The 21,268-nt window shown below is 38.3% G+C and overlaps 1 protein-coding gene across 1 annotated transcript; it reads right to left on the minus strand.

Annotated features, from left to right (window-relative positions):
- Positions 1-594: 594 nt before the first annotated feature.
- Positions 595-13,694, minus strand: lnpa (limb and neural patterns a). Its single transcript, XM_080038383.1, has 13 exons — positions 13,646-13,694; positions 12,768-12,867; positions 12,032-12,073; positions 9,287-9,474; positions 9,130-9,188; positions 8,984-9,024; positions 7,860-7,943; positions 7,725-7,776; positions 7,416-7,637; positions 3,852-3,957; positions 2,249-2,319; positions 1,758-1,937; positions 595-1,535 (listed from the first exon to the last, which is right to left on the minus strand). Exons 2-13 carry the CDS (start codon positions 12,792-12,794, stop codon positions 1,366-1,368), a joined length of 1,242 nt encoding a protein of 413 aa, XP_079894509.1. The 5' UTR covers positions 12,795-12,867; positions 13,646-13,694; the 3' UTR covers positions 595-1,365.
- Positions 13,695-21,268: the final 7,574 nt, after the last annotated feature.

A 21,268-nucleotide genomic window follows, 5' to 3' on the forward strand; every position in this document is an offset into this window, starting at 1 on the left:
GATGTCACATTGATGCATTACAAGGCCTAGGAGGTCACGTCTCTGTAAACATACATTATCAAAACCCATAGAAGATGTGGGGTGTTGACCTCACCTATACTTTACGGTTTATCTTCAGGGGAAAAGGGTCATGTGATGGCAGAATGCAAGTTTGTGGCCGCAATGACTTTCTTGTTCCAAATGAAGAGGGTCAAGCAATCAAGACTGGTCGGGCTCTGTGTCAGCACCATTATCTTACGCTGTCTGAAATGATCAATGAGCTAAAATAAAATGATCACAAGCTAAAATTGGCCAGCTAATGAAAATTGACTATTTAAACATGCTCTTTGGCTGGAAGCTGAACAGAGAAGAAATGGGGAAGCAATTTAAAATGCATGACACAATACAAGTAGCAGGAATATATTTTATTTAACTAAAGTCGTTAGTTTGACCTCTCCTTTTCATAATTGGATTGGATGTTGATGCAAAATCTAATCGTGTGTTTTCATGGCAACATTAGCGAAATAATTCTCCAGCATGTATATAAATGAACACATGCATGTATCTGGACGTATATGCGGAAACTCTGAACGAACATGTGCACAGATATTCTCAAAAGTGTATTTATTATTTATACAGAAATAGGATTCAGACAAACAACACATATCATCTGTAAACAGGTAAATTACTTGATTGTCTATATGTAAATAGGCTTTTTGACAAACTGACGTTGAGAACTAAAATATAAAAGGCACTTGGTGCACAGTACAGACATAAATCTCCTTGCCTCCTTTTTAGCAATAAATACATACTGTATGTTGATAACCATTATGGTACCATGGTGTAAACATGTTATCGTTACCTTGCTTCAGAGTACACAAGAAATACTGTTATGAAAGGCAGAGCATAATAGAAAAATATTTATAAATAATTTTCCAAAAATAAAATGTATTTTCCAGCAAAATCTTTGTTTTGTTGCCGCAGTCCACAATCATCCCATATAGAATAATGTCTGAAATTCATCCAAAAATTAATAAAATAATGAAAATAATGTTCGTATATATTGCCCAAAAACAATTACATTCATTTGACATACTCCTTATCAACATGTCATGGAAATTAGCTTGACATGTACTACTAGAAAGGAGTATTTTTTTGGCAGTTACTTCCAAATGCTAGTGCTAATCAAATTATTATCTAATTCCTTAATATTGCTGTAACTATAAAAGCAATTCTGAAAAGAAAGGACATCTTTTACTGTAAGTTGAAAATCACATTAGCCGCACACTTATTACTGTGGTATTCCAACTCACGGCATTTTCTTACAAGTCATCTGTTATCATATTTCCACAAAGAAAAAATAAAGTTCCAGTCTACTCCACTGTTTTATTCCACTTCCATGGCAGACACATCTTGCTCTCCGTCAGATTTCTCAGAGGGCAGATCTTGTGACTCTGGGGCGCTTTGGCAGTCCGACTCAGTACTGGGCTCTGTGGTTGTTGTGCCTAGCTCCTGGCAGTCAGTTTCAGCAGAGTCATCAGCAAGCTTGGTTTTTCCTGATAATTAGAGATCATTTTTTCTGTTAAGATTTGCAAGCATAACACACACAAAAAAAAGGATGCTACTGTATTATATGTACAACAAAATTTAGAATAACATAGTTTGCATTTCCAAATGTACTAATATTGATAATGTTGGATTACATGCATTGCCATTACACTTAAGGAGGTACAGTATATGCCTTGTATGGACAAAACCTGCTTGAGTGTGATTATCACCTAAAACAGATTGTTCGGCATCTACATCGGCATCTACATCAGCATCTACATCAGCATCAGACAATGGTATGGGTGCCTCAGGTGACATCTTAAGGTCCCCAGTGACCTCAGGAAGTCTGGGTGCCTGCGGCCTGGTCTTTCTTGCCGGGTTCAAGAAATAACAATAAGCACATCGAAAGGCTGAAAGACAAACAAAACACCAAACACTTTGTTTATGTCACCTCACTAAACACATTCTCAAACAGACATAGATTAATATATATGAATATTAAGCTACGACAAAAAATGCCAGAGATGCATAAACACTTCAGATTGATGTGCCGCACTAATTTGCATATTCAATCTTGTTGCCTTTTTGCTTATAGGGGTCGGTAGTGGCAGAGGCATTTAAGAGCCATATGATATACTACGCTGCCAAATGCTAGAGGGCAAATGAAGGCACAGTGTTTGATGGAGACTGACAAAGAGTGTTGTTTTGCTCCAAGTCTTACCAACGTATTCAAATTCCTCTTTTAATGCCATGCCGTTGTGAGACAGACACTGCTGACATATGAGAGCGTATCTATGAGGAAGGATAGACAGTTCCAGTTAGAGACAGCATACAGTACATGGAGCTCAAGGTATCTCAAGTTTTAGCAAACTTAATATTGGGAGATTCTCAAGTTTTTTAACATTGCTTTCAATAACAAGAGGGATCAGATTTTGTAACTTTAGGTTGAATCAGAATATAGTTTTTATAAATATATAGAATCACAGGTTACTACATCCACTATACTTGCTCAAAAATATTCCAAGGTGAGAAACTATAAATACACAATGGTGTAGGGCTGGCTCGAATTATTCGAATATCCGAGTATTCGTTTGTTAAATTAGTATTCAGAGCTCAATTCAGTATTCGGAATATTATTATTATTATTATTTTTTTTTTTTCAAAAACCCTTTTGCAAAAGTACCTCAAACTGCAACATGTTTAGTCAGAAAATAATAATTATATACACAAGTTATACAATAATTGTAAAATACACATTAGACGTTCATTTAAAATATATGATCAAATTATTTTAACTTTGACCTAGTTGGCCGCTGTCCTTTCAGAGCGCAACCGGTGATATCAGCTGTAGGCTACGTGATGTAACCAGAGTGAGGCAAACTAAAAGCGGCACCAAGCGCAGGAGGGATAGAGAGATGGAGGAAGAATAGATTATGTGTTCCTCTTAACTCTATACCACAACATTAGTGCGATTTTGGAAGGAAAAGTAGCCTAATGCTTGGCGTAATGCTAACGTTAGCTAACCTTAGCTGTTTGTTTACGTTCCTAATGCAGCGCTGCTATCGCCCATCATCAACAGTGACTTGCTTGCTTCATGGGAATATGCGGTCAATAATGGATATAATATGGACACAAAAGACTATCAATATTGGATCTCTGTATGGAATTATAAATCCCCGAAAAGATGCATGTTCCGGGATGGATTGAAAAGCTCCTGTAAGGGTTAAGCCCAGTTCAGACCAAAGATTCACCTTGCAACTGCTTGCGACGAGATGGTTTTAGAACGTCGCAGGGGGGAAATCGCAGCAGTGTGAACTGCTCGTCGCAGCGCGTTGCAAGCCGTTGCAAGGCGTCGCAGAAGATTTAACATGTCAAATCGCAAGGTCCAGTTTTAGAACGTTTCGGCGGTCTCGTCGCAAGGAGTTGCAGTTGCAAGCAGTTGCAAGCAGTTGCAAAGCGAATCTTTGGTCTGAACTGGGCTTTACAGTGACAGAGAGGCCAGCTGATTTAGAACGGAACAACAGCTGTTCGCATCCACAGGGGAAAAAGTAAGGAACTCCGACTTTATTACCGTTCGAAAGTTATTAAAGCATCAACAAACTACGCAGCTTGCCGTTTCGGCTCTCACACTCGGTTTCAGTGAGTACTTTGGGATTATTAATGTTGGTTTTGATGGTGTGTTTTTTTAGAACGAGTATTCGAATACTCACTCGGAAAATCCAACGAATATTCGAAGCCTGTAAAATGGTATTCGGGCCAGCCCTACAATGTTGTATTACTAAAAACAGTTTGTCGCTTTGTTTTCATAAACATTGGTTGGGTACCTGTTCTGAGGGCCATCTCCAACAAGATACTCAATGACTCTGTCCATAGTGCCTCTTTCCCTTGGAAGCACTGGTCTGGCCAGAGGCGGGCCAGGAGGGTGCATCCCTGCAAAGCAAAACATCAATGCCTGTTAGACACAGTCTACAGTGAATACAAACTGTATTCATAAATAATACTAATAATAACTAGAACTGCAAGCAGTTGTGAACGGGGGCCAAGCCTCCCACGCGACTCGGGATCGGGCGTTGTCGTCCGCGGCGCCGGCCCCTCGCTTCACGGAATCCGGAGATGTAAAGTTTTTTAATGTGCGATGTTCGGTGTGGGAGTTATAGCCCCAAACGCGTTTTCTTTGCTTTTTGTGGTTTTGGCGCCCCCTATGGATGACATTCGCAAAACTACGTTAGATAGAAAGATGCAGCTCAATGTACCAAACAAGTGGATGTCAAGTTTTTGAATGTGCGATGTTCGGTTGGGGAGTTATAGCAAAATCAAATTGTCATCCTCTCCATTGTAAAGACACTTTTTTGAATTTTCCCATTTTCCCGCCTAAAGACTTAGAAAATGGCGAAAACAGGCAAAAAAATTGAAAAACTATTTTTTTTAATAAGTCCGGCCCACATAGAAATTTCTAGCCCATATTTTTTCCATAGGCTCAGGTATGCCCCATGATAGTCTCCCTTCAGTTTCAAGAAAATCCCCTTTTTTTTTTTTTTTAAGGAATTTTCGCGAATCTTTCAAGCGCTACTGTTTGGTCTTCCGATGGTCGTAGAAAAACTATTTGACCCACTTTTGCTCGTGGGAGTCAGGAGAGCGTAATGCTTTTGGTTTCGTCCAAATCGGGCGAAAACTGTAGGAGGAGTATGTTTTGGTGACTGACACAGTTTTTGCGACGTAGAAAAATATCTATCCTATCGCAAATGGGCGTGGCCTATCTCAAAAGATGCAGCTGACTTGTGGGCATCTGTGGATATAAAGGTTTTGACTGTCGGCCTTTCCGTGCGGAAGTTATAGCCCAAAACGCCTTTTCCTTTGTTGTAGCGCCACCTAGTGGCCGGCATGTCTGAATTTTTTTGTATGCTGAGAGACCGGGGGTCTGAACTAGTGATGCAAGTGGCATGTCCCAACCCTTTACGGTTTGGGCTGCAGCACCACTTGTACGTAAGGAATAGGAATAATAATAATAACTAGAACTGCAAGCAGTTGTGAACGGGGGCCAAGCCTCCCACGCGACTCGGGATTGGGCGTCGTCGTCCGCGGCGCCGGCCCCTCGCTTCACGGAATCCGGGGATGTAAAGTTTTTGAATGTGGGATGTTCGGTGTGGGAGTTATAGCCCCAAACGCGTTTTCTTTGCTTTTTGCGGTTTTGGTGCCCCCTATGGATGACATTCGCAAAACTGTGTTATGTAGAAAGATGCAGCTGACTTGTGGGCATCTGTGGATATTAAGTGTTTGACTGTGGGATGTTCGGTGTGGAAGTTATAGCCCCAAACGCGTTTCCTTTGCTTTTTGTGGTTTTGGCGCCCCCTATGGATGACATTCGCAAAACTACGTTAGATAGAAAGATGCAGCTCAATGTACCAAACAAGTGGATGTCAAGTTTTTGAATGTGCGATGTTCGGTTGGGGAGTTATAGCAAAATCAAATTGTCAACCTCTCCATTGTAAAGAGACTTTTTTGAATTTTCCCATTTTCCCGCCTAAAGACTTAGAAAATGGCGAAAACAGGCAAAAAAATTGAAAAACTCTTTTTTTTAATAAGTCCGGCCCACAAAGGAATTTCTTGCCCATATTTTTTCCATAGGCTCAGGTATGCCCCATGATAGTCTCCCTTCAGTTTCAAGAAAATCCCCCTTTTTTTTTTTTTTAAGGAATTTTCGCGAATCTTTAAAGCGCTACCGTTTGGTCTTCCAATGGTTGTAGAAAAAGTATTTGACCCACTTTTGCTCGTGGGAGTCGGTAAAGTATAATGCTTTTGGTTTTGTCCAAATCGGGCAAAAACTGTAGGAGGGGTATGTCTTGGTGACTTACACAGTTTTTGCGACGTAGCAAAAAATCTATCCTATCGCAAATGGGCGTGGCCTATCTCAAAAGATGCAGCTGACTTGTGGGCATCTGTGGATATAAAGTTTTTGACTGTCGGACTTTCGGTGCGGATGTTATAGCCCAAAACGCTTTTTCCTTTGTTGTAGCGCCACCTAGTGGCCGGGATGTCTGAATTTTTTTGTCTGCGTACGGGGTACGGACCTGGATATGCCCTGGAAGTGGCATGTCCCAACCCTTTACGGTTTGGGCTGCAGCACCACTTTTACGTAAGGAAAAATAATAATAATAATAATAATAATAATCCCTACAAGAACAATAGGGTTCCCTGCCCCGCAGGGCTTGGGAACCGCGTTGCTCTGCAAAACGCGGTCCCAGCCCTACTCGGGCTTGGCCCCCTAATAATAATCCCTACAAGAACAATAGGGTTCCCTGCCCCGCAGGGCTTGGGAACCGCGTTGCTCTGCAAAACGCGGTCCCAGCCCTACTCGGGCTTGGCCCCCTAATAATAAACCTGGGCTGCTCTCAGTAAAAACTAAGTGAGATAGTGAAGCTGAGATTCACAGTTAACTGCACAAACCATGATGAATTTTATAAAAACCCTGGCCCCTTTTTTTTAATGACTTAACACCGGATCCCACTTGCAACGCACGTCCAGAATCCCTGCTGTGTTGGTGAGTAGTAATTAATATAATCTAACATCAAGAGCAATCATAGCAAGATGACTGGTCATTTCTGTGAGACTTGGCAGAGTCTCAGTATCCTGCTGGTTATTCATTTACCAACATATGGAAACTCTGCGGTGACTCTTTGTATCAAATTGCTTTTCACTTTCAATTTTCCACAGAAGCAGGTGATAACATCAAGCCATGTAAACCATTTGTAAGGTGTTCCCAATGCCAAAGGCAATTTCACCAAGCATTAAAATACATTTAGTGAAATTCCTACACCAGTGCCCAGAGAACAAACGCAGGGCTGGCTAATTAATCATAGTTAATGTAATCCTGATTCATGCATACCATACAGTTTGCATTCCACATGGCAATTACAGCATGCAGCTTCCTCTAGGAACACATCTCCTTTACTGTTTGCACTTATTGAGTGTTCATAGTCCAGAAATTATTTATATTGAACATTCAATACCTCTACACTCCACAAATGTGTTCCATATACAAAGATTGTAATAGGGAAAGTTTTTCATCGCGTTGGCTGACTGGCTTTTGAAATCTATAAACGCAACCAAATATGTAAAGCATAAGCATTCTCCAGGTAAATATTCTGACTATCAAAAGTCAAGAGTCCACAATCATATACTTGTTTCAGAAAGGATGAACCTTTTAGTAAGATATTTGAAAACAACATTCACATAATTACCCATTACAACTTCTGTATAACATATACCACCCTTGCTGACAACACTCACCACAGAGCCTTAAGCAACTGGGGACACAGAGCCAGGGAAGAGTAAATCACACCTTAATCGACCACATTATGATGTGGTCCCCCTGTGTGCAGGTAACTCACCGACTACTGGAACAGGTGTTCCAGGGGTCACAGGCCTCCTCATCAAGCTCTGCTGAGCAGCTATAGCAGACAGGCCCCTCTCTGGGGGTCCACCTGGAGCAGTGTGGGAAGATCGGCCAGGATAGGTGGGCCCAGAGGCAAGAGGAGGGCGGGCAGCAGCTCTACTTGCTGGATCAACCACCATTGTGGGGGTATTTGGGATAACATTTCGCTGGCGGAGCTCTAACACAAAAAACATTGCAGTTAGCGTAACAATAGCAAGAAATGCCAGTGGAAAATAGTGCTGTCTTCTTCAGAACTCATTACTACCTTGTCCTGGTTTTGGAGTCATCTGTGGTCTAACTGGAGTGGATGTGAGCTCCTTTATACAGACAGCAAGCGCAGGATTTAATATGGAACACAATTAGAGAAAATTACGAAGTACAAAGCAAAAACAAAACTCACCGTTTTTCGCTTGGAATCAGGATCAAATCTCTCCAGAATCATTTTAGCATTTTTATACGTCTCAGTTTCCATAACTTCTTCAAGCTGGAAAAACAAAGCATTCAAATATATTAAAAGTTCAGCTCAGTTTTACATGAACCTGCACATAGAAATAATTCATATGCTAATAGCTGGAGTGCCATTCATTGATCATCTAGTGTAATTAATAGGTGTTTTAAAAACATCAATATCTTAGAATCACCTACCATAAGATTACAAGTAAACATGACTGAGAAAGGGCACCAGGAAATTACTTCACGAAAGTGTACATCTTAATTTAAAATAAGTACTAAACATTTCAAAATGTTTACATATAATATGAAGAATAATTACATTTACTACTTCGATAATGGAGAGTGTGAAAATCCATCAGCCCTAATTATTGAAAGTTATTAGACTTGACAGAGGATGACAAGCAATTTCTCAGATTTATATCTTTCCTGCACTAAATGCTATTAATTAAAGTGACATTAGCAGAGTGGGGCTAAGTCACTGTAACAATCAACCGCTGTCTGTACAGATCATGGATAAGCAAGTATCTTGCTTCAAAATGCTGAGGATCAATGAGAGCAAGAATACAGGGAAAATAGAGAGAAAATATGTAGGGTGCATGCGGTGTTGAATATCACACCACCTTTAGAAGATACTATTTAATTGTTGTAATGGCTTTATAATCACTACTTCTACACTGAGCAACATGGTGACTCTAAACAATAAAAACACATAATAGCAAACATAACTACTTCTTACTATACTAAAGTACTCAGTGTTTTGGTGAAAATATGTTTTCTAAATAAAAATCGAGCAGTAGCAACATCAGTTATTTGCTCAGGTGTGATAACAGTAGGTTCAAAATAAAAAACATGCATGTGGTATTGACATTTTTATTTGGTATTCCTAATTCTAGGGCTCCCATTGAAACGAGAACCAAACAAACATATTCACTTTTTATTTATTTTCATTGACTGCAAAATTTTATGTGCTTGATCCTAAATTTCATATTGCATTTCATGAATGTAATCATAATTTAAAGTCATTCAACAACAAATGTGAAAACAATCGACAATTATAAAAACGTCACTTACTATTTTTCTTTTTTGTAGTTTAAGATCTTCAGATTTTTCATCTGAAAAAATTAATAATCAGTTTGAACATACAATTATGTGTTATATAGTTTTGTGGCAATTTATAATTAAATAAAAATAAAATAAAATAAAAAAATAGTACTTACTATTTCTTTCAGTTCTTCGTGAAAAAATAACTATAAGCACTTTTCGAAGTAACCAAACCCTAAAAGAAAAAGAATGTTGAATGTTTAAAGAAAAGATTAGTGTTAACATTGTAGTTGTAGTTCAGAGAAATTGTGATACACTATCTTGTGCACTTACAATAAAGGAAATATTACGAAGGGAAGAGACAATATGAGGCGTCCCATCATCTGTTCAGGCAGGTACCAGAAATATACAACCATACATGTGATCAGGTAGATGAGGGACGAGTACAGGAGCAGTCTCCCGACCCATATTTTCAATTGCCTCTGATACTTCTCACTGTATTCTTCAAGAGTCTGTAGATCCTGTGGGCAAAAATGACATGCAAGTTATATTAGGACACAAATGTGTTGCTTTGATTCTGCTTTTGTTACCATCTCAACCACCAACAAAACTTTGAAATTTGCTACATCTAAAAAAATTTAAATGTTGCATTAGCATTCAATTGGAGCATTTATGATCTGTTTCCATTCCTAGATGACCTTGTAGATAAAAAAAATACTGATCCTCCTAGAGCTCTGTATAACCTAATCCTAGGTGAATCTTATGCAATTGTACAGTGCGATGGTGGTGTTTTACTAATCTCCAGCTAGAGTGGTTTACAGACCATTCCAGGATAGTGTCATTTTTCCTTCCAGTGTACTTTCCATTCCTCAACCTCATAGAGAAATTGTTTCCCTCACAGGGTTGGAATGTCTATAACCACCAGCTACATGATCAGATGTCCATCTAGGATGCAAAGAAAGCTAAATGTCTGGACATATCTGCAGAAGATTCCCTGGGATGAATCAGGCTAAATTATTATTTCCTAGGTGTATTGCAACAGAGGAAACAAAATGGGACTAATAAGAACTCAAGAACAGAACTAACCTTTATGTATCTTACACAAGTACAACAAACATGCACAACAACAACAACAAAAAGCCTCTAGTAGCACATTGCAGCATTTCTGATTCATTTCCATGAAATAAACTGTAAGGTAGCACAATACATGCAAGAGGACACCCATTTTGTTGTAATGTGATCTTTGTCATACATACATCACATACTTCAAAGAAAATAGTGAGACATTATAATACTAAATCTTTTTTTTTAGGTCATTGTGTAATGAGTGACAATGCGTTACTGTTAGAAGACAAATCTTGGTCAGACAAAGGTACCTTTTATGGTCATGTGGTCCCGTTTAAATATAGTGCAATCTTCTGGGGAGAGTAACCATTTGTTGTTATGGCTCTAGGGTATTGTACAGTAGGAACAGTTTCTTAAATCACAAAACCACCACTGCTCCAATGCAAAATCTATCAACAGTGTGGATGGGCGTCATGTCCTTACATGGAAAATAATTCAACAAAAGTCTATTAGGATTAGCTGTTCAACTTTTGATAATGTAGACCCTTCTGGTAGAATAGCCAACTATTTATCCAATTCATCTTCATTACCATAACTTCAGTTTTGTTGTTTTCTAAACATACAAGAGGTTAAACCAGTGCATTAAAGGGGTGATTACCCCATCCCAAAATAACTGGCGGACAGAATGGGACCCACTCGGCACTATGGTTCTCCTATAACATGTGTGTCTGTCACTCTAAATGCTGTGTGGGTCTAACATACAGCCTTACATTATGAAATGCATGTGTTTGGTGTATCAAGGCACATTATTATAGCCAAAATATTCTTTCATGATACATGATTGTTTTAATTTGACATTTTTTTAAATAATGCAAACAGGCCCAACACTCATCTCTTCACAAACTTCAATACCATCTGCCCTCTTCAGTATATGCGTAGTGTTGTTTGCTCCAAGGATAGGTGCTGAAAATAGCCTTACACTAGCTTAACTGTAGGAGAACACCAAAGCCCCATCGGACAGCAAAATGGGATCTGATTTGGCATTCATCGAGATATTTGTTTACTTATGGTCAAAAGATGCATGCTTATACAACGTGTCTTTCACACTATTGTTTCTGTATTCAAAAAAACATGCTAAAGTTGTCAATAAGCACCAATAAATACATGATATTGACTAACCACACATCCACCTCATTCTTTATTTATCCATATTAATAATAATAATACATTTAGTTTGTAGTGCACTTTATATAACTATAATCTGAAAGTGCTACAGAGAATAAAAGCATTTAAAACAATTAAAATGAGAACCTCAAAGACAGTTTATCAAAATGCTTTATATATATATATATATATATATATATATATATATATATATATATATATATATATATATATATATATATATATATATATTTGATTTAATTTTATTCCAGACACAGAGAGAAAACGGTCCATAATACAATACAAAAACAGTAATATATATATATATATATATATATATATATATATATATATATATATATATATATATATATTGTATGAATTATTATATCTCCAATGGTGTGCTCTCTTTCAGTTTTACCTCCAAATGAAGAGTCTTGATTATCTGGATTAAAGTTTTGGCCTTTCCACAACCGTCATGATTTTCTGACTGTTTACTTTTGTTGTCACTTTAGATCCATTTGAACCCACTGCATTCCCAGATTTCTGCTATTACTTTGGTGGACACAATGTTATAATAAGCAACATAACTGATGGCCAGAGATACAACAAATAAAACCTAGGATGTGATAAGCCATAGCTTCCCTTAATTTCTTGTGTATGCAAATAAGCTAATTACTAGTAACCTTCACTTGATTAGCTAACTAACTGGTGCCACAGTGTGAAAATACCTTTACCTTACCAAGTCTGCATAGAGCAAGTATTAATAAACATCATTGGGCATAAGTTCACTGACAGATGTCAACAAGGCGTAAGAGAATGTGATTTGTTCAAACATTTTAAGCATACCTTATCGATTCCTTCCAAAATATCCACAGTGGATGGTTTAGCCTGTAGAGCAAACAGTTTTAAATGCAAGTCAGCACATTTGGCAATAATAAGTGTTCTTTCTGCAAGCAACTTCTTAGCAAGGGTTGGGAAAGTTCCTGTTTCAAGTTCCCACTCTCAGCACAATTTGTGTACATATCAAGTGGAGGTTCTTCTGCTGTTTGTGATTTAATTTGGTTAGCATGTGAATATGAGAAAGAATGGTGATGCCAGGAGAGTAGGCTACAAACATCTGAATTGTGATCATTTATGTAAATCTATCTGTGCATTATGCCAATAATGTACTTTAAAAATTGTGTTTTAGATGTATTTGTAAAAGTCCTTTCTGTGGAAAAGAAAGCTTAAAAAAGGCACAATATGAAACATTTTAATGAGAAAATAAATGATAGTCACACAAACATAATCCCTCTCAATGATCACTTCTGCCCCACTAGAATGTGTGGGTATGTTTATCTGCACAGTCCCCCCACCTTTGGCTGTATTTTATAGTAAAAAAAAATTGGTTTCGTTTTGTAAACAAAGGATTCAGATTTAGCTCTACCCATACTACTTCAGGCTTGTTCTTTGTGTCCTTTGGCAAAGCAAATAGGGCCTATATTGCGAGGGCCTATATTGCGAGCTAATGTACAAATAAAATAATTTGTATCACAGCAGCAGAAAGGAGGAAGACAAAATCAGTTTAGGTTTGAACACTCACCTTCCATCGTGAGATGACAGCCCCCATGTTGATAATGAGGGACTGTAGGACACTTTTTTACTGGAAACCTCCAATGAATTTCTCACAGACACCTCTCAACCTGTTGACAACAGAAATAGGCTTGAATATAGGCCACATTTATTTATAAGTTTAAGCCTACATGATGATAATGAGTTGATGAACCTGTTTTAGAGAGGTACTGATTCAACTTTGGAGGCTGTTGTTTGTGATTCATCTAGGGCTGCTGTATTAGAATGTGTTATTTTTAGACACGTGTACAACAGTTTGAACTAGCCTATGTAACCTAATAGGCTACTTTAGTCTAATATAGGCTACATAAGTTAGGATATAACTGCAACATAATAACTTCACTGTAACTCTTGTCAGCTGTAGCAATTCGCTTAATGTAACTGATAATAGCTACTCGTCATGTCATCTATGCAATTCATCCAAACACTGTCTTATAGCCTTCTTTCCCAGTGACCAGATAATCTTACTAACTTTAACTGAGCAAACTTCCCCACTTCCACTCTTTACTTTCGGGGGAAAACTGACATTTAATAACGACGCTTAGGTCGACTGATAGCCTACTAGCGATAACTTAACGACACGGGTTACATTGCAGGGAAGGTTTGTCATGTCGCTACTTGAAGCTTTCGAAATAACCTCGTACGCCACATCAAGAAAGTATAGGCTACCGCTTGCGTTAGCACGAGCGAAGTTAGCTGGTAATGCTAACAGTAACGCAGCTTATCACTAAAAAAACTAAATTAGGTATTTGCTCAACACAGTTAACGTTATCATTTGTGTAGGCTAAGCAAGCACGACCGAATAATGTGGCTGGAAAATTAATGAATGCAACACAGGGCTGTGTTTACCTTGGCAAGTTGAGTTGTCCGGTTTCGACAGCCTGTGGCTGAGCTCCACTTCTGCAGTATTTAGGAGGGAGGGTGAACCTAAATGGGGGAGTGTCCACTACTCAGAACAGCAGGGAACTTAAGCTGCTTCTGTTTGCCCCAGGAAAATGTTCATGTGAAGATGTTTAAACTGTAAACTTTCTAGCAGTCTGACTACAATAAAGTAGGCATATTGTATAGGCTAGTTGTTGTGTCTGTGATAGTATCATTAGTTGCAGGAGGGATTTAGCAGGCTAGGCTATTTTAGGGCCTAAGGCAAACACAGGCATGGGGCCTTTCACATCCCGTGTTCTCTCCCCTTTTTAATCCTTATTTATAGACCTGTGTAACTTTCTTTCTTCTTCAGAAGAAGAAGAAAGAAAGTTAACCCTTACCCTGAAGTTGAGACAAAAGTGTTTAGCCTACTAAGCACTCTAATGCCATTTCAGCATATTGATTTTTAGAAATAAATAATTCCTTGGCAAAGAAAAAAGCAAAACAAATCAGAACACTTCTTGCATTAGTTTATGTGGCGTTTTATAGGGGCCTCTTGGTAGCTTGGGCCCAAGGCAATTGCCTACTTCTGCCAAATGGAGAGTGGGCCTCTGGGTGGAAGTGTAGTAGGCTTACACAAGTAGCCTACATTACAGTTTTGAGGAATTTTACTTGAATGATCATCTATCCTTCGTTATAGCCTACTTCTATTTCAGTAGGCTACATTTTTGATGCAAACATTTGAATTGCACATTGGAGATATGGCTATTATGGACTTTAGTGTTGTTTGAATGCATTATAGTCTACTTTGCTTGAGTAGCCTAATATTATATATATATATCTGATAACTGTATAAATGTAGGCCTACTCATCTTTGATTCTGCTCACATCACTCCCATGGACAATGCTGCTGTTAATCTGTTACAAATACAGAAGTATTATATTTATTTGGTTTGAACACAAAATCCACAGTCACATCTAATCAAACACATCTTTTGTAACATTGTCAAATGCCAGTAGCATTATTTCCCATGCTGATGTTAAGAATTGCAGGTTTAACATATACAATTTAGTACAGCTTCATTAAAGCTGGGGTGGGTAACTTTTTCACTGTAATATTTGGCAAAAATTTCATATTAGCCATTCAGCTATATGTAGGTGAAGTGGTCTGAGAATATACTCATCACTTTGCTCTCCCCTGCCTCTGCCCAAAAAATTGCAACCGCTCATGTACACTTTGACCAATCAGAGCGAGGCTCCGATTCTCCGTTCTTATTGGCTGTTGGGACTGTCCATTCACTTTGGCACTGACATTGTTGGTGCAGAGCGTGTCAGGGAGGGACCAGAGAGAACACAAGTGGAGCGGTTGAGGTATTTGGATTCGAATCTCTATCCCAACTATTTTCTCCCAAATCATATACCCCATGCAGCTTTAATGAGTGTCCGCACAGCAGTGGCCTTAGGGTGCTCATAAAAGCTACATTATTTAGTGAGACAAAATGCAAAGGAATGCTTTAATGATGGGTAAACACTTAAACTTTTACTCTTTTTTCATCTACAACCCCAATTCCGAAAATGTTGGGACTTAAAATGTGAAAAAAATAAATCCTAATCATTTTCAACATGTATTCAATAAATAACAGTACAAATGTATTTGTTTAAACTGATGAACTTTTTTTTTGTAAATATAGACAAATATAGGCTACAATTTGAATATTTGATGCAAAACATTTCAAAAAAGTTGGTACTGGGGCATGTTTACCACAGTTTTACATCACCTTTTTTTAAACAACACAGAGTAAGGCAAGGCAAGGCAAGGCAAGTTTATTTATATAGCACAATTCAGACACAAGGCCACTCAAAGTGCTTTACAGGGGCAAGATTAGAATACATAAAACACATTATAAAACATTTAAAAGCAAATAAAAGAAGCAAATAAAATAAAAATTGCAGGTTAAAATGGAGACACATTATAAAACATTTAAAAGCTAATAAAAGAAGAAAATAAAATAAAAATTGCAGGTTAAAATGGAAACAAAAAAGTCTTCAGACTCGATTTAAAAGAACTGAGAGTTGCAGCAGACCTCAAGTTTTCTGGGAGTTTGTTCCAGACTTTTGGTGCATAATAACTAAAAGCTGCTTCTCCTTGTTTAGTCCTAACTCTAGGGACTGTAAGTAGACCTGTCCCAGACGACCTAAGGGCTCTGGACGGTTCATAACGTATCAGCATATCAGTAATGTATTTTGGCCCTAAACCATTTAGTGCTTTATAAACCAACATCAGTATTTTGAAATCAATTCTTTGAGTGACAGGAAGCCAGTGTAAAGACCTCAGAACTGGGGTAATGTGATCCACTTTTTTGGTCCTAGTGAGGACTCGAGCAGCAGCGTTCTGAATTAGCTGAAGCTGTCTGATAGATTTTTTTGGAAGGCCAGCAAGGACACTGTTACAGTAGTCAAGTCTACTAAAGATAAATGCATGGATAAGTTTTTCTAAATCTTGCTGAGACACAAGCCCTTTAATTCTTGATATGTTTTTTAGGTGGTAGTAGGCTGATTTATTAATTGATTTAATGTGTTTCTTGAAATTCAAGTCAGAGTCTACGATTACACCAAGATTTCTTGCTTGGGGTGTGGTTTCTAACATAACGGATGTAAGCTGTGCGCTGACTTTTAATTGTTCATCTTTGGCACCAAAGACAATTACTTCAGTTTTGTCGTTGTTTAATTGAAGGAAATTTTGGCACATCCAATCATTGATTTGTTCAATGCACTTACTCAGTGCCTGTATCGGACTGTAGTCTCCTGGTGATATGGTTATGTAAATTTGTGTGTCGTCTGCATAATTATGGTAGCATAATTTGTTCTTATTCATAATCTGAGCTAGTGGGAGCATGTAGATGTTAAACAGAAGAGGCCCAAGAATGGAACCTTGGGGGACTCTGCATTTAATATTTGTCCGCTCAGATGTGAAATTGCCTATTGACACATAGTAGTCTCTATCCTTTAAGTAGGATTCAAACCAGCTTAGTACAGTTCCAGAAAGTCCAACCCAGTTTGCTAGTCGATCTAGTAATATGCTGTGGTCAACTGTGTCAAAAGCGGCACTGAGATCCAGTAAAACTAAGACAGAACTTTTGCCACTGTCTGTGTTTAAATGGATGTCATTGAGGACCTTAACCAGAGCAGTCTCAGTGCTGTGGTGTTGTCGAAATCCTGACTGGAAAACATCAAAGCAGTTGTTCTTTGCTAAGTAGTTATTTAGCTGTTGATAAACAGCTTTTTCAATGATTTTACTTAAAAATGGTAGGTTAGATATGGGCCTATAATTTTTCATGAGTGATGTATCTAGATTGTTCTTTTTTAGGAGTGGCTTGATGACTGCTGTTTTCAGGGCCTGTGGGAATACACCTGTCTGAAGGGACATGTTGACAATTTGTAGAACATCTGAGGCCATACAGCTAAAAACTGTTTTAAAGAAGCCTGTGGGCAGAATGTCAAGGCAGCAGGATGAGGAGTTCAGGTGTTGTATAATGTCCTCCAGGTATTTGTGGATAAAATTATGTCATTGTATTTGAATTGATTTTAAGAGGGAACACATATGTTGAACTTGGTATTGATGCAGTGACAGCTTGTCTAATTTTGTGAATTTTCTCAGTAAAGAAGGAGGCAAATTCATTGCAGGCTCTCGTGGAGAGATGTTCAGACGCTACTGACACAGGAGGGTTTGTTAATCTGTCGACAGTAGCAAACAGGGCACGTGCATTGTTGTTGTTTATGGTGATGATGTCAGAAAAGAAAGAATGCCTTGCATTTCTCAGTTCTGAGTTAAACGTGCACAGTTTCTCTTTGAAGATGTCATAATGAACCTGGAGATTTGTTTTTCGCCACCTGCGTTCTGCTTTACGGCACTCTCTTCTTTCTATTCTGACCTGCGGGGCATTTCTCCAAGGAGATCTTTTCTTACCAGAGACAGCCTTCATCTTAGTGGGCGCAATAGCATCTATAATACTTATAAGTTTGCCGTTAAAGTTGTCTAAGAGCTCCTTAACTGAGTTACAAGGGAGGGGTGGTATTGAAGAAAATGCTTGAATGAATGTTTCACTGGTATTTTCTGTAATATACCGTTTTTTGATTACTTTTGATTGATCAATTGTGTGCACAGACATTTTACTCTCAAAAAATAAACAGGAATGGTCTGAGAGGGGACCTATATCTGCCACTGTTAAGTCTGAAATGTTCATTCCTCTGGAAATGATAAGGTCCAGCGTGTGCCCTTTGTTATGAGTTGGTTTGTCAACATGCTGATTTAGTCCAAAGTTGTCAAGGACACAGCACAGTTCTTTCGCACATCTGTCCTCTGGTTTGTCAGTATGAATATTGAAATCTCCGACGATTAATACACAGTCAAACTCAGTACAGATTACAGACAGCAGTTCAGCAAGGTCATCAAAAAAGCTTGTATTGTATTGTGGTGGCCGGTAGATATTGATGAAAATTGCTCTAGAGGCTGAATTTAACTGGAGAGCCACATACTCGAATGAATCAAAATTTCCATAAGACATCTTTTTGCATTGTAGAGATTCTTTAAACAGAATAGCAACCCCTCCTCCTTTTTTATGCACTCTGGATTCACTCACAAAATTGTAATTTGGGGGGGCGGACTCTATGAGAACAGCTGAGCTGTTATCTTGGTCTAACCAAGTTTCCGTTAAAAACATAACATTAAGAGTAAGTATTTGGACACTGAGGACATTAATGTTGACATTTTGAAAGCAAAATGATTTCCCATTCTTGCTTGAAATACAGCTTTAGATGCTCAACATGCCTGGGTCTCCATTGTGATACTTTGTGATATTTTCTTTGTCTAAATAAATTGTCTGTTTATGTAGGCTAAACATATCAACTGAGCTGGCCCAATAGTAGTTTTGTCCATATAAGGACTGGTTCTACAGATGCTGTGGTTTGCCCATATATAGTAGGCTATATAAAAGTGTTTGGGTTTGCCACTCTTCTTTGGTAGCCTATTGTTTTTAATGCTGCTCTTCTCCTCGAGTTTCTCCCGCTGCGCATGCTCCAGATTTTCCCGCCCGGGGCTTTGACCCGGAAGCCGAATCGCATTCTAGCAGAATAACAACAACAAAGAAAAAATAAGTAAGTGAAATTTGCAGAGCTGTTAAGTTGTCCATACAACCGCTTGCCGCCCGCAAACCGTTAGCTGTTTGCTAACGTTGTTTGGTTTGTGACGCAATAGGTCAACTGGTAAAGGGCATATCGCCAGCTATAAAACATGGGCCTATAATGGTCAATCAATCGATTCCCCCCCCCCTGCTTGTTTTGGCCTGCTGCGACAGTAGTCCATTGAAATGGTATAGACTCTAGACGAACATAGCCTAACTGATGCTCGACTTAAAGGCCTACTTCACCGGTGGGAATATGAAGGTGTAGGCTATTGAATTCTGAGATCATATGTAGGCCTAGTATAAATGTGCAAAAAAAAATTAAATTGGTTCATCCTAGCCTGAGAAAAGGTAGATAGAGTGCTTTATGGTCTCACTGTCTAACCCTACATTTCTCTTACTGTGACACAGTAAGAGAAATGTAGGGTTAGACAGTGAAGTAGGCCTTTGACTGTGCTGCATGTAAACGTAGGCCTAACCTACTGACTGTGACGGTATTTTTCTGTGGCTGTGGTTTCAGCATGACTGTGGCTGTATTTGCAACTTTTGATACACTGTAGCTCTGACAGAGGCTAGTCATAGCTCGAGCCAGAGTTATAACATTGTATCAAGAGCTGTTTATGTGCACAGCTACAGCATTGTTTTCTAAACCATCAGTCATGTTTAAAGTACATTTTTTGTGTGTTCCGTTTCAGGAATCCATGGTTTCATTTGCTCAAACTTTTCTGTTTTATAGGATGTATGGGCTGGTTGATTTCATCTTTGGTTGATCCCTTGCTGAGGGGAAGGGGGCTCAATGAAGAGAAGACATTAAGGCAGGACGATGTGCTTATTTGGAACCAAAAGCACCCATGTCTGTAATGGCAGCCCTAGGTGAGTACACAAACAAACAGCATCCTAGGTAAGATTCTTTGTCTTTCAAACTGTGCTTTTCAAGATGGGTCATGTGTGGTCAAAGAAAATTGCTGCAAAATTGGGATCACAAAACCTGCTCATTCTTTGCAGCCCTTGATAGTCTACAACCCAGCGGTTTAGTGTTCATTTTATGTATTCACGTCGTCCTTACATAATGTGACCACATACCATGTATTTGTGTCCAAGTGGTTATCATTTGCTGGTAAATAAATGCATCAAATGAGTAGGGCCATCACTCTATTCACACACATATAGCCAAAACATTCATAACATACATAAGCAAATTGAGGTACGTTTGTGACGTGGTATTGTGTTTAATGCAGCTTTAGCATGAGAGATGCAACTCTTACTACTTCATTGCAGTGATGTAAAAAATGAGTTGAAACGTGTGTGCTATGGTGAGTGCTTTGCATGTTATTGGTCTGCTATTGAGTCTTGACAGGTTAGAGGTAAGTAGGCCAATGATGTTGGAACTAGTTTGTTTCGTCAAGAAAAAAATGTAGTTTGAGAGCAACAGAATGCTTTAATTTTACCAATGACGGTCTTAGCTGGCAGCGTTTGTGAATAAGTAGTTTGTTTAAAACTGACGCTGCGCCCCTCCCTCTCTCCATGCTTTATGTTAGTGAGGTAAGGTTTTACTGCAGCAGCAGGTGTGTAATAATGGTTGTAATACATTGGATTAATTTACACTACATTGACAGTTCCACCTGGAACCAATAGCTGTGAGGCATTGGTCATCTCATGACTGGCTGTTAGTGACACTGATTAATTGCCCTACTTTAGACATATTTGTAGCTCTTAATTTTTTTAGCCAATGCATATTACAATAAAGAAACGTTCGCAAAAGTTGATGCACAACTATTTATTTATATATTTAAGGGTTCAAATTATTATTTTTTTTTTTAATATATTTTTGGGAATTTTCTTCTCATTTAATTGGTGGATTAATTGGTTATCAGAATTTTTTTCAGTCTATAATCGGCATCGGCCCCAAAAGATTCAAATCGGTCGGGCCCTAATAGGGCTACACTGTGATGCTTACTTAATGCTATATTTCAGTGTTGTGATCAAATGGAGTGTTGATTTGGACTGAGCATTAGGCCTATGTTTTGAAATTATTTTGTTGTTTTGCAAAAATAGACTCATAATTTTACCAAAAGTCACAGTGCTAGAAATAGAATCTGCGTAACACAGATATCAAATGTATGACATGTTTACTGCTAACCTATATAAGAGTTTATTTGACCAAGGAATGCGCAGTCACTCTGTATATTTCGAAGTATATCAAGCATTTTGTGCTCGTTTTGAATGTGATGCAATTTGATTTAAAAAAAAATCTTTGAATATTTAAAGCTGTTTGTTATGAAATCAACAAAACAATAATATTGTGTAGACTTTGTGCAAGTGAAAAGCAACATTATGATGTCCCTAATTGTGATCATGTTTTAACAGCCCTACAGAAGGTCTGGAATCGCTCAATTGACAAACGTTAACTCACTTGAAGGCAGGTGTTTGT

Source organism: Ammodytes marinus, assembly GCF_949987685.1.
Source record: "Ammodytes marinus genome assembly, chromosome: 12".
NCBI classification, from domain to species: Eukaryota; Metazoa; Chordata; class Actinopteri; order Uranoscopiformes; family Ammodytidae; genus Ammodytes; species Ammodytes marinus.

Bases quoted from the DNA above. Each gene is read 5' to 3' on its own strand.
- lnpa (XM_080038383.1), bottom strand. From the start codon at position 12,794: ATGGGGGCTGTCATCTCACGATGGAAG. The intron at 9,475-12,031 runs GTATGCTTAAAA...TTTTGCCCACAG, and splicing joins TTTTGGAAGGAATCGATAAG to GATCTACAGACTCTTGAAGA. The intron at 7,638-7,724 runs GTAGTAATGAGT...TTTTTGTGTTAG, and splicing joins GACTCCAAAACCAGGACAAG to AGCTCCGCCAGCGAAATGTT.